The sequence below is a fragment of the Puma concolor genome, chromosome E4 (assembly GCF_028749965.1).
Source record: "Puma concolor isolate L17-30 chromosome E4, mPumCon1.1.hap2, whole genome shotgun sequence".
NCBI classification, from domain to species: Eukaryota; Metazoa; Chordata; class Mammalia; order Carnivora; family Felidae; genus Puma; species Puma concolor.
In genome coordinates, this window is record NC_141683.1 from 55,704,532 (window position 1) to 55,718,295 (window position 13,764).

Below are 13,764 nucleotides of genomic sequence, written 5' to 3' on the forward strand. Positions count from 1 at the left end.
CTGGTGACTGTCCAATCAGTTTTGACTCTCTGTCTAATCAGTTTTGCATTCTTACTTCATTAGGATGAATACATGTTCACTGAGGGCAGGTACAGGTTCTGGTGCTTTAGCACAGTTCTGGGGACTTGGGAGAGAGGGAGGAGGAGAGACAGTACTTACTGAAATACAATAAAAATCAAGAAAGGCATTGGACACAAAACCCCTGGTCTATCCATCATATTTCCAATCCAAAAGCAATGCTCCTAAATTTAGTCCCCTGATTTTATAAACTTCGAGACAGAAGCCTGTGTCAAACTTCTATAATATGGAAACAAGCCCTAGCAAAAAATGTGTTGCAGTCTATTAAGGAAACTGGTGAAGCTTCTCAGAGGCTGCTAGGGAGCTCAGGCATCCGCTGAGGGGAGCCCCCTTTTCCTTCCCCTCAGGTGACAAACTTAACCAAGGCCGGATCTACTTCTTCATTTTGGAGTGAAATTTGGCTCTACCAATCAGCACCCTTCCCTGAGCAGTGGAAGCCAGCCAGATTCAGCAAGCTAGCACAAGGCAAACTCATCCCTGGGAACACTTCCTTTTTTCCACAAACACTAAAATTACTTTGCTTTTCCTCCAGCTCTTCAAGCTGAGACACCTGACATAGCAAATGACCTATCTGGCATTCAAGAAGAAATGACTGAAGGAAAAGAAGTCGGTTGTCTTGAAACATCTGAAAAAAAAAAAAAAAAATGATACTGGAGAGGGGTGGACTTGTCCTGCCCTACTTACTGTGCGGGAGGGTTAAGAGGCAGCAGCCTTATGGAGAGCGATTTCAGCCCAGCGGGAGGGCCAATTTCTACAAATCCCAGCCATCTAAAATGGAATGGGCTGCTTTGTGGGGTGATGAGGCATTTTTGAAATATTTAATATACTTTTTTGAACAGGTAATAAATGCCACAGGATGGAATTCAAAATGAGCAAAACTATATGAGCGTTAGTCTCCTTCTTCCCCGTTTCCCAGACATTCCTTTCTTCTTCTTCTCTTCTTCTTCTTCTTCTTTTTTGGCTTACTTATTTTTGAGAGAGAGAGAGACAGAGCTCGAGCAGGGGAGGGGCAGAGAGAGAGGGGGACACAGAATCCGAAGCAGGCTCCAGGCTCCGAGCTGTCAGCACAGAGCCTGATGCGGGGCTCGAACTCACAAACTGTGCACAAACTGTGAGATCATGACCTGAGCGGAAGTCGGTCACTTAACCGACTGAGCCACCCAGGCGCCCCGTTTCTTTTTTCTTCTGAAGAGGCAACCTCTCTTACCTGGTATTTGACCAAAGGCCAAACAACTCTCCATAGGGAATACTGTAAATGGGCCATGGTTTCTGGCACTGGGCAAGATGACTTCGGAGAATCTTCCATCTCTCAGATCTTACCGTTTGTGTTTCCAGCTCATACTCCTTAAGGCCGTACCACAAAGCTGAATTTGAAACAGTGAAATACACATTCGCTGCTCGAGGGTCAGGTGGAGGACTTAAGACTTGGCCATGGGAATACTGGACCAGCTCTGAGCAGCCCTTATAGCAACAGGCAGGTCCCAACATGTGACCAAAGAAGTATCAGAGGGAAATGGACCACAGACCCTGTGTCAAGCTTGTGGGAACCCTTTGCCAAGTATACTCCTTCCCCCATTTGGTACTGAAGAGAACAGAGTGTCCAGAGATTGAGGAAGGGTCATGACTTACAGGAAGGGCTGGGTGTGGGACAGGGAGGAGATAGGCTGCGGGCTAAGAGCAATGAACAGTTCACAGTGCTGCAGGGACTGCTGGGAGCCCTCACACTGGTGACCTGGGCAGTGACCTTTCCTGCCGTTGGAAAACCTCCGGTATTCCTCTTGGCCTTTCTTCCTGGCTGTCCCCTGCCTTCTCCAGTCTCTCAAATGCCTCTTGAGTCTGTTGTCAGAGTACCTAGAATGTATGGTTTCATTCCTGACATACAGGGTTATACACGACTGCGTACATGGAATCTCTTTTCATGTACTTGGAAAATCCAAGGGCATTTTCGATCTTGAAGGTAAGCTCAAAACTCTGCTCCTGACAGATGAGTCCGGCTGCAGTGTTCAAGGGCATCCAGACCTGACAAATCCAGGCAGCATCTGTCCTATTTTAGGAGCTTGGCTATTTCCCCAGAACAAATGGAGAAAAGTAAAACAGGTAGGGCTTTCCAGCAGGGCTCTAGACTCCTTTAATTACAAGAAGTATAAGAGGCCATCTTGCCTATCCCTAATTCAGCTTCTTACAGGGGAAACAAATAATAAAACCATTCATTATTGTCATTGTTATAATGGCCATCATTCATTTTAAAGTCCAAGTAGTCAGTGTTTATTGGGGCGCCTGGGTGGCTTGGTTAGGTGTCCAACTCTTGATTTCAACTCAGGTCACAATGTCATGGTTTGTGGGATCGAGCCCCACATCAGGCTCTGCACTGACAGTGAGGAGCTTGGGATTCTCTCTCTCTCTCTCTCTCTCTCTCTCTCTCTCCTCTGTCTCTCTTTCTCTCTGCCCCTTCCCCACTGTACACACACTCTCTCTCACTCTCTCTTTCTCTCTCTCTCTCTCAAAATACATAAATAAACTAAAAAAAGGGGGGCTGCCTGGGTGGCTCAGTCAGCTAAGCGTCCGACTTCAGCTCAGGTCATGATCTCATAGCTTGTGAGTTCGAGCCCTGAGTCAGGCTCTGTGCTGACAGCACAGAGCCTGGAGCCTGCTTCAGATTCTGTGTCTCCCTGTCTCTCTGCCCTTCCCCGGCTCATGCTCTGTCTCTGTCTCTCTCTCTCTCAACAATAAATAAAACATTAAAAAAAAAATAGAGGGGTGCCTGGGTGGCTCAGTCAGTTAAGTGTCAGACTTTGGCTCAGGTCATGATCTCATGGTTCATGAGTTTGAGCCCCACATGGGGCTCTGTGCTGACAGCTCGGAGCCTGGATCCTGCTTCGGATTCTGTGTCTCCTTCTCTCTCTACCCCTTGCCCACACTCTCTCTCTCTCTCAAAAATAAATAAACATTAGAAATAATAACAATAAAAAAAGAAGTCAGTGTTTCTCAAGTGTAAATTGAAGAAAAGGCTTCTATTTTCTAGACATATTTTCATATCAGCAATAACAGAGCACAGGGCAAACAAAATAAAAGGATCATTAAGGATTTTGGTATCTAAAATAAACTCGCAGAACATCTCAAGGGACAGATTATCACACAGCTCTGTGCTTGGAGGTACATTTGGCCTCCATTCTACAAGCTCGGGGATGTGGGCCATGGGAATCTCTGGAGGTAGAGCCAGGCTAGGGCTGGGGTGTGGGTCTCACCCAAGACACTCGAGGCAACGTTGTACCATGAAAACTCCACTTCTACCAATGAGAACAATAGTGTCAAGGACAGAAGCAACATCATGAAGGGCTAACATATTTAAGTGTCTGCCACAGAGATATTTGCTAGGAATTTGGCACATGTGTTCTCACTTTTGCTTGACACCACTTGTAAGAAAAGGACTCATAGTGACCTTGTTTTGCAGATGAGGAAGCTGAGGCTTAGAGAGGTCAAGTCGCTTGCCCAAAGTCACACAGCCAGCAAGTGAAAGGGTCAAGGGCCAAACCCATACCCCTTGACTTCTCAGATCCTTCTGTTATCTCTTTTGCCAAACTGAGAGGAGCCAACCCAAATGTGGCAGGGGGATTCCAAAGAATGATCTTCAGAAAAAATGAAAGAGAACAATTAGTAAAGTGAAGTCTAGGAAAACCAAGGGTAGATCTCCAGGGATCAAGTGACATGCAAAAAGTTGATTGAGATGAGTGATGTAGAAGAGAATCTGTAAAGAGCAAAGTAGTCTGAGACCTGTCCAGTTTTATTTTCTTTTGTTTCAACTGAAGCATAGTTGACGTGAGACCTGTCTTTTACATGATGCTTATTTGTGTGGTAGGGAAGGTATGTGCCTTACAGAGCCTTGCTGGCTTGGCTCTCACCTTTCCCACCCCATCCAGGGCTCCCACCTCCCAGACAGGACAGAACTGGGGAGAAAGTACACGTGCTGCAGGTGGAACGTGGGTCCAGGGGCATTTGTGCACTCCATAACCAAAACCCCTGCATCAGGCTCCAGATCCATCCAGTGGGCAGTGGAGAAGATGTATTGGCTGAAAGGACTCAACGGTGGCTGACTATGTGTGTCTCTAACAAACACATCCCACAGAACACCCATCCTAAGCACTCACAAGCAAGGAGACCTATTAACTTAGCAACATGAGAAATGGAGAAACTTTGAACAAAAACTCTATGAGTGATGTAAATTGTGGGGGAATGGAAATAATTATCTATTTGTCTTAACGAAGAATGTGTATTACCAAAGAGGAAAGGAAAGCATTCCTGGTATTGATACACTGTTTAGGTAATAAGAAACAACCCTCTTTGGTCTACCCTCCACATTACAAAGACATTTTAACTTGGTGACTGTGATTTGAGCACACTCATACCTGGATGAGGGTTTCTTACTTGTTCGCATGAACCTTAGCCCTGTTGAAGAGGGTTTGTGAATTCTCAGGTTCCTTTCTTCTTTGCTTAGAGGAGGAGGCAGGCAGCGTGCAGAGTAGGGGTCGATAAGTACTTCTTCAATTTTTCCTAGTAGGTCGAGACAGAAAACTATTCTGACCCCTGGCAATTTCCACAGGACACCACCGATGTGCTTTTTCTATGCAAGATGCATCATCATATTGCAGAATTTCTGTTTGCAAGCCACACCCAACTTAATCCAGGACCCTCTTTTTCCCCTCTGAGAGCCAAATACATTGAAAACACTCAGTTCTGCCCTGCCTGTGTGTACAAAGAGAGCCAAGAGCGTACTGCCACAAGTGTGCTGGAAACAACTATTGGTCATGAAAGCTGATGGTTAAATTTTTAGAAAATTGATAAGCTTGTTGTTAAGCTTTAAAATGGCCAAGCGCGGGGCACCTGGGTGGCTCAATTGGTTGTGTATCCAACTTCAGATCAGGTCATAATCTCAGTGCGTGGGTTTGAGCCCCACATCGGGCTCTGGGCTGACAGCACAGAGCCTGGAGCCTGTTTTGCTTTCTGTGTCTCCCTCTCTTTCTGCCCCTCCCCTGATCCCCACCCTCAAAAATAAATAAACATTAAAAAAAATGATTTTTAAATGGCCATGTGTGAGGTGCCTGGGTGGCTCAGTCAGTTTAGTGTCTGACTTTGGCTCAGGTCATGATCTCGCAATTTGTGGGTTCCAGCCCCACATTGGGCTCTGCACTGACAGTGGGGGGCCTGCTTGGGATTCTCTCTCTTTCCCTCTCTCTCTGCCTCTCCCCGCTCATGCTTTTTCTCTCTCTCTCACAAAATAAATAAACTTTAAAAAGTTTCAAAAATAAAATGGCCATGTGCAGAGTATTTACACCATTGGCAAATTCTACAAAAATGTTTTCCCCTTTGAGAACTGAAAATAAGAGACCATGATTCCTTCTCTGGATATGCCATGCATTCACAATTTTTTTTTCAGCCAAAGTTGGTGAACATCTACTAAACGACAGATCTTGTAGTAGTTATAAGAGCCCTAATGATAGGTGAGACATGATCTCTGGATCAGAGAGACCTCATTGAACCCTGACCATCCTTCTATTTACTGCTAAGACAGATGAGAAGCTTTGGGTCTATCTGCACTTGAGATTGAAATAATTTTTTTTAACGTTATTTATTTATTTTGAGAGAGAGAGAGAGAGGGAGAGAGAACAAGCAGGGGAGGGGCAGAGAGAGAAGGAGAGAGAGAGGAGAAGGAGAGAAGGAGAAGGAGAGGAGAGCCCGAGGCAGGGCTTGAACTCACAAACCAGGAGATCATGACCTGACCAAAATCAAGAGTTGGACACTCAACTGACTGAGCCACCCAGGAGATCCAAGATTGAAATATTCTGAAATCTCTCCCATTTGTCATGATCAAACATCCTAACAAAGGTATTTCAGAAGCTTGTAAGCAATTCATCTGAAAATGAAATCTTTACTAAATGACAGAAAAAATCAAGCCCCTATCTCTTTAGAAATACTTTTCTTCCTCTATCTCTTTTCCTAACTTTTACCCTGCATCCTTGGGGGGTTTCACGCCAAAGAAAGGAACATAGTACAGAAATTCCCTTGGGTAGTGCAAGGCATTTGCTTTTGCTACAACCTTCCGGATTTCTGGGAACAGGTTCATAGAGATTTCATAAATGCTACTAATCTTTTGTTTATTTTTTAAATCTTGTTCAAATATATGATTTTCTCATCATTATCTTGCCTCCTGTTCCAGTTGAATTCCATGGTTGTGTCCAGAATGAAAAATGCCAAAGGAAAAAATAGACTGACTTGAGTTACGACAGCCTAGTTCACCTGTGGCTGGAGCTGGTCTGACCCCCTGGTTCTGCTGAGTGACCTTGAGCTATCACTTTCCCAATGAGTGTGCAACAGGATGGCATTTCTAACCACAGGAACATTTAAAGGATTAGCTGTGGCCCCCGAGGCTTTTTAGAAAAGGTAAAGGCAATTAATTCTTACTTATCCAGTACTGGATAGTTTAAAAGACAGACTCTGCATTGTCTAGATTATGGAAAGCCTTGGATCCCTTACTTCTAAGAACCATAATCAGCTTAAAAAGGCTTGAAACTGTGAGTGCTCAGAATTTCCTGTTGAGGATCGGCACTGACGCTGTGGTTGCTCCCAGGAAATGAAGCAGGGTCAGGTAACAGCCTCAAAGACCTGGGTCACGGAGAATGTGACTCCTGACAACATTCCCTTGAGGGGAACTTGAGAATGGAAAATAATAAAGGAGAATCCTGGGCCCTCACGTGTGAGGGTACAGAAGTGGGATGAGAGGTAAGGGCATTACATAATTTTGTTTTCTCTATTTCCATCTCTCGTGGCTTCAGTTCTTTATCTCTGCTGATCTTTCTAGGATATTTCATTTGTAAGCCTCCTCTATTATAAAGATACTGAGCATTTTTTGGAATACCTTCTCTGGGATACATGCTGGAGATACTCTGAAGAATAAGATGTCGTTTCTTCCCTGACAAGGAGCACACAATCCTTGGTTGGGGGGGGCGGGGGGGAGCAGGGGAGGTGGGGAAGAGAAGCCAAGATGGAAACGTGATGCACTAGAACTCGGGGATTGTGGGAGGGGTCCCTAAGCCACGCTAGTCATGGTAGTGGGGGAGCTCCCTGGAAGAGGTGGGATCGGGGCTAATTTAGGGACACATAGACACGATCCAGGCAAGTGAATGGAGAAACAATATTTCGAGCAGAAGAGAGAGAAAATGTGTAGAGATGTAAAGGAACAAAATACTTCGAGGAGCTCTAGGTAAAACTGGAGCTTAGGGTTTGATCAGGGAGGAGTGGTAGGAGATGAGTAAGTAGAGGCCAGCCCTGGAATGTTCTGTAGGACATGCTAAAGGACTTGCAATTTAGCTAGGGGAATAACGAGGAACCAGTGAAGTATTTTAGCAGTATTTAGCCTTATTACAGCTGTGACTTAGAAAGCATTTTAAAATAAGAATAATAAGATTCATTGATAGTTGCTGAGCACTTATGATGTGCCAGGCAAATTTGGGGTATTTTTCTTGATGTGACGCATGTCAGTGCCACAACAGTCTTGGCTCAAAGCCACATGGCAGCAGTAAGGTGTAGTGTCAAGATACAAATCCAGCCAGGACACCACCAGAGACTCTGTTTTCAGCTGCCTAGCCACAAACATATCTTATATTGCTTTTTTTCAGTCACAAATGCAATGTAATTCTCATTGTTTATCTTCTTCTTGTTTTTCAACTTGAAGCCAGTTTACCCCAGCAATCCCCATGCATATGCAAGGGGTCTCTCCTTTTGAGAAACCCCAGATTTCTATTACATAAGGCCTAGGGAGTTTACAAATTGGAAGGGATGCACAGAGAAGTCCACATTGACTAGACTTTTTGCCCTTCTATGGTGATCACATAGTTCCTCAGTGAAGATAACTCTGCAAGACATTTCCCCATTGTTTCATTCGCAAGTTTTGCTGGGAATCCCCAGGAATGCCTAGCCTACGTTCAGTTTCTAGATCCCAGAATAAGTTACTCCTCCTTTTCTCTATTTCACTTGGGGCCAGTTTTTTTAGAACCAAATTCCTTGTTAACGAGGAGCACAATTAAGAAAAATCAAATCAGAGTTAAATGAGGGATAGTTAAAAAAAAGCAAAAAGGATTTCTTTCATTCCTAGAGGGCCAACCTCGTACCTTTAGGAAGGCCCAGATTATGCACAGCACCTGAGATATGCTTGCAAATAATCAAACGTTACTTTTATTCCGTCATCAACCCAAATTACCAAGTACCTGCTATGTGCCAGACACCATGCTGGCTAGCTATACAGAGATGGTTAAGTCGTGGTTTCCTCCTTCGTGCCTAATAGAGTTGCTCAAAGTCAGTCACTGATACTCGTACAATGTGGGTGTTTATCGTCTTCATTTCCCTGAATACCTCCATCTCCTCCGTGATTCTTGCCACATGCATCTTTTGACTTGTAGGACATCCTAAAACACATCTTCCCCTGAAATGGTCCAATTCTACACAGCTACTCTGGTCCAGGGAGATGAGAGATGGCTCCTGATGTGGGTCATCTGACTAAACCAGTTCTCACCAATCCATTACTTAACTTTCCCATTTGACTAACAAATGACTAGGCACACTCTAGCCTGTGATGTTAAGGCCTATTTGGGAGTTGTTGGGCTATGGTCATTTTCTTTCTTTCTTTCTTTTTTTTAAGTTTATTTAATTTATTTATTTTTTTTTTTAGTAATCTCTACACCTAACATGGGGCTCAAACTCCCGATCCCACGATCAAAAGTCACATGCTCTTCCAGCTGAGCCAGCCAGATGCCTTGGGCTGCGGCTATTTTCTAAAGGGAAAGGTGAAGAGTTTTGATTTCAAGTCATCAGGGAAGAATCACTATTACTTTAAGCACTGAACATGGAAATATCTCTAGAAGAAATGTCAGCCCTTTGGAAAATCTCTGAAAAGCCCAGCTATGTGATCATAAATCCATTCCATCCCTTTCTGAAACATACAAATTTCTCCTTGGGAAATTGTAAGTTTTAAGGGCCTAAATGCAATGCCTGAGGATCAGTTGTCATGGAAACAAAGCTAGGGCATGAATAACTCATTCAGGCTCGTACCCCCTTTCACACCAGGCACTGCTCTGGGGGATATGCTGGGCAGACAGCCGCAGAGCAAAAGGGACAGTGTGTGATCGGAGAGTCCCGGATCAGAAATCTTTATCTCTCAGTATTTTTGGGGAGAGCCTATCGTTCTCATTTGTGAATGGCGGAAGACATGGAGAGCTGAGAGGAAGTGAACTTTCAAATTCATTTTACATTAATTTTTCATTAACTCCATTAACAGCACTCTTCTCCTGTTTTCTCTTTCTTTTCTTTCTTTCCTTCTGTCCATCTACTCTGCTTATTTCCTACTTCATCCTGGCCATCCCCAGGCAGTGTCATATTGACCTCTTTTCCAGACGCCCAAGGGTTGACAAACCAGTTCCCCAAGTATCACCTTCACCTCCACAGTCATCACTAACTGTAAGTGACAGGTGAGCCTTCTGAACTGTACAGACAGCATGTGCCTTGTGCAAAGAAAACGAGGGCGGCCTTGTCAAAGAGATGCCAGTTTCCGCTGCTCCTAGACACAGCATTTCATTCAGACTCTCTGAGATCATTGACAGCATTTTTGTGTAGTGCAGCAGTTGAGGACACCAGCTTTTACAGGTATCAGAGTTTAGCCACCTTTGTTTCACAAGGGCTAACCAGGGTCTAATACAGTGACAGGACCTGATGAGCGAGTATGGTATTGCCCACTGAGCCCCACCCAGCCTTTAAAAACTGTGTCTCTCTCCTCCCACCGCTTTATCTTTATGGAGTTCTTATTTAATCTTACCCCAGTGGTCATAACTGATTGCTTGATGATAAGATTCCTTTCCAAGTTGGGTTAGGTGCCTTGTCCTGGATTTTGGGGCTTGGAATTACAGTGGCTAACAACTGTGAAGGTAAATATTAGAAGATGCGTGTAGTTATTATTATACCATTATGCATGTAGTGGTAAAAGATTTCCACCACATGGAAATAGATGGTCTGCAACAGCAGAGGGCGAGAGACAACTCCCAGGAAGAAAGAGATGGAGAAAGAATCCACACCGTATTAGGTCCCTGCCTTCAATGGTTCCTGAGGTCTGTTGCATCTCTGGCCTTTTTGTGGTTTGGTTGCTCTGGGAGAAAACCCAGGATCCTTCAAGTGTGCTTCCATTTTTTCTTAAGGTATACATTGAGTTTTTGTCACCTGCAATCAAAAGGATCTTGACTATTCCCTGGAATTTAGCAGCACTCTGTAAATGTTTGCTGAGTGATGAATGTGCAGATTTTCAGACTCCAAATTCAGAACGCCATAAGACTTGAAGATGTTAGAAAGGCCCTTTGGTTTATCTCTCATTCTGGGTGCCAATTCACAGGCACCCCAGCCAGGGAGAAAGTGCTCTTGGTTTTAAAAGCCCCTGGAAGAAGATTTTATAAAGTCCCTTGATGATTTAACAAAACAGATGAAAAGAACATGGATAATCATGACATCTTGAACATCTCCTTTTCCCTTAAATTTCTGTATTCCATTCCTAGTCTCGACGATTTTCCACTTCTCATTTTTAAGCTATTATTTTAAATCTTTAATTCTTTCATCTCTTTCAATTTTTCATACCATCTAAAATCTATTTGATTTCCCAAACTTTTTTTTTTTGGTTGATAATATCACATTTATCATTTTCCCCTGATGATTAGCCTTCTCCCTTTTCCAGAGAATTCAAGCAGCTCATCATTAAGAGACATATGATGTACACTGTTCCATCCAGCAGACATTTACTGAGAGCCTTGTATAAAGCAGGCACCATGCTAAAGGCTGGGATATAGAAATATTACAACTAGATCCCTCATGAAAAGAAATTACTTAAAGTCTAGTCTAAACCTGATAATAGAATTTCATTTGTCTGAGATTGAAATTATTACAGCTATTGTCCTTATTTTCTTCATTGATTCATTCACTGTTCAGTCATTCAGCACACAGGTTTGAGTTTCTATTCGGGGCTAGGTACTGTCCTGGCTCTGGGTTTATGAAGTCGAACAATGTTTCTATATTCTGGTGGGAGGACAGAAAGCAAGCAAATGCACAATTAACTAATTATTTCAGACGATGATGGATAGTGATAATTGTTATGACTAAAAGGAGCAGAATAAAGGATTAAGCATCCTGGGTTGTAGGTAGGCTCTTATAGATGATGAGATAAGCAAGGGGTCTTCTCTGAGGAGGTGGCATTTAAACAGAGACCTGAGTTACACAAAAGGTTGAGCCATGCAAAGATCTAATGTGATAGCAGCCCTGCCAGATGGCCCAAGGAATTGGACTGGATGGTCTCTGGGGTTCCTTGCAGCAGAAAAACTTAGAATTCTACCCTTTCCGCCTAGTTTCTCTTTTACAACAGTTTTTATGTTTCCTCTCAAAACCTTTGCCAACATGCATAACTTCTGGTTGTAGAGCCCAGAGTTAGTCCCTAGGGAGGTTCTGTCAATAATTAGGACTCCTGGCCCCAGCGGCTTATGATACCATCTAGCCCTCCCTCATTTCAGAAAGAGCCCAAGATGCCAGACAGAGACAGGTTCTGATCTTTCAGGGAAAAAGAAATGGTTTTGGGGAGCACTAGATAGCATCCTGGTGCCATGGTTAATATGCTATGTAAACCTTAATTTCTCCATCTGTAATTTTTAAAATTTTTTTTTAATGTTTATTTATTTTTGAGACAGAGAGAGATAGAGCATGAACGGGGGAGGGTTAGAGAAAGGGAGACACAGAATCCGAAGCAGGCTCCAGGCTCTGAGCGGTCAGCACAGAGCCCGACGTGGGGCTTAAACTCACGGACTGTGAGATCATGACCTGAGCCGAAGTAGGATGCTTAACCGACTGAGCCACCCAGGCGCCCCTCTCCATCTGTAATTTTGAAGTGGTCACAGTATACACAATATTGTCTTTATAATTTAAATTCATAAGAAAGAGATCAGAGGCCAAATTCCTATGCAACGAAGTCTACCAGATGCCTGGTGTCCTTTGGTCACATTAGAAATGTACTGACTTTGACTAATGCTAGAATAGGTGGGCCGTCACACGGGCATTGTGAACCTTGGTTCTGAAGATTTACTTTTGCTTCCGCCAGTCACCCTGATACCACTTCAGATTAAATTCTCAGATTGAGAACATTTGAGCCACGCTAGTCGTGTGAACTTCGACCACTTGTGTGAGTGCCAGCTTGTAGTTTAACTTCTCAGATGAGATGTTTCTCACCCTTTCTCCACCAGTGCCACGACAGAAACATGCCAGATTGTTTTTGCTGTCTCTCCCTGTTTGGCGAGTTTATTTCTCATTTACCTCGATAGTGAAGGTATAGCCCCCTTTTTAAAAAAGTATATTTATTTATTTTGACAGAGAGAGAGAGAGAGAAAACGCAGGAGGGGCAGAGAAAGAGGGAGAGAGAAAGAATCCCAAGCAGGCTCTGCACGGTCAGCATGCAGCCCGATGTGGGGATTGAACTCATGAACTGTGAGATCATGACCTGAGCCGACATCAAGAGTTGGGCACTTAACCAGCTGAGCCACCCAGGCACCCCTGAAGGCATAGCCCTTAGATGTCTCAGCTTTATGTAGGGGTCCCCCCATTTGATTCCTCATCCTGGACATTTTTTTCTTAATTAGTGCATAAAATAATGGCACATTTTTAATTGATGGCATTCTAGATTGAGTAGCATCTAGTAATTAATTAGAAAGCCTAGACCTTTGGGAATAAAATGCAAGATGGGTATGTGGAATGAGGGTGGCACAGAGGGAGAAAGCCACTGAAAAGGGACATGGGAACAAACAAAGAGACTAATTCATCATCTACACTCAGAGAAGAATCAGAATCTGACTTCACTGATAGAGCACTGTGATTATTGGCTACCGTTTGGGGCCTGAGTGCCTGAGGATGTGCTATGACACCAGTGAGACCTTGGACCTTAGGGTAGCACATCAGAGTCCCAAGCACAGCTAGGAGAGGGGATCCAAGAGTTTACACTCTTATGGTTCATTGCGGGGGGTGGGGGGGGGCGGCAAGTTCTTTTTCTGAAAGAAAGGTGACTGGGAGCCCCTGCCCATCATTTATTTATTCTTTATCTCCCCTACTATCTGTAAATTCCAGCAAGGGCAGGCATTTTAGCTTTCTTCTACATCAGTGTCTTCCAATGCCTAAACACGTCTCTGACTTATACTCGGGGCTTAAAAAATATAGGTCACTGTTGGCACCTGCTAGAGGTGATGCAGGGGCTCAGGCCTGCGTTCGCAGTGACAGGTCCAAAGCAAACAGGCAGAGGTACAGAGACGCTAGAAATAGGAGCCAAGATGTGAAGCCAAGTGGGTCAGAAAGGAGAGGAGCTGATGTGTGAGGAGTAGAGCAGGCAGAGGAAAGGATACTGGAGGAGCGCCCTGAGCTAGAGAGCAGGCTTCTCTTCAGTCTTCCTTGTGGTCCCTGAGCCTCTGGTGTGGGTGTGCTGAGGCCAGGGAGAAAAGCGAGCACGGGGTGAGTAGCCAGGTTGCAGGCAACACAAGAAGATACATTTTTAAGATGCTGCCCATGAAACTCCTAAACCGTAAATTTTTTTTTTTTTTTTTTTTTTTTTTTTTTTTTTTACAAAATGTCTTA

General features: G+C 44.0%; 1 protein-coding gene across 7 annotated transcripts in view; it reads right to left on the reverse strand.

The window, feature by feature from the left end:
- Window positions 1–3,123: 3,123 nt before the first annotated feature.
- The window catches only part of CE4H1orf105 (chromosome E4 C1orf105 homolog), a 57,734-nt gene continuing 47,093 nt past the window's right edge, over window positions 3,124–13,764 (reverse strand). For all 7 annotated transcript variants that reach the window (XM_086693443.1, XM_086693440.1, XM_086693449.1 and 4 more), the window contains one exon: window positions 3,124–4,626. In XM_086693443.1, coding sequence (XP_086549569.1) covers window positions 4,349–4,626 — 278 coding nt within the window. In that variant the 3' untranslated portion in view covers window positions 3,124–4,348. The remainder of the gene's footprint in view (window positions 4,627–13,764) is intronic.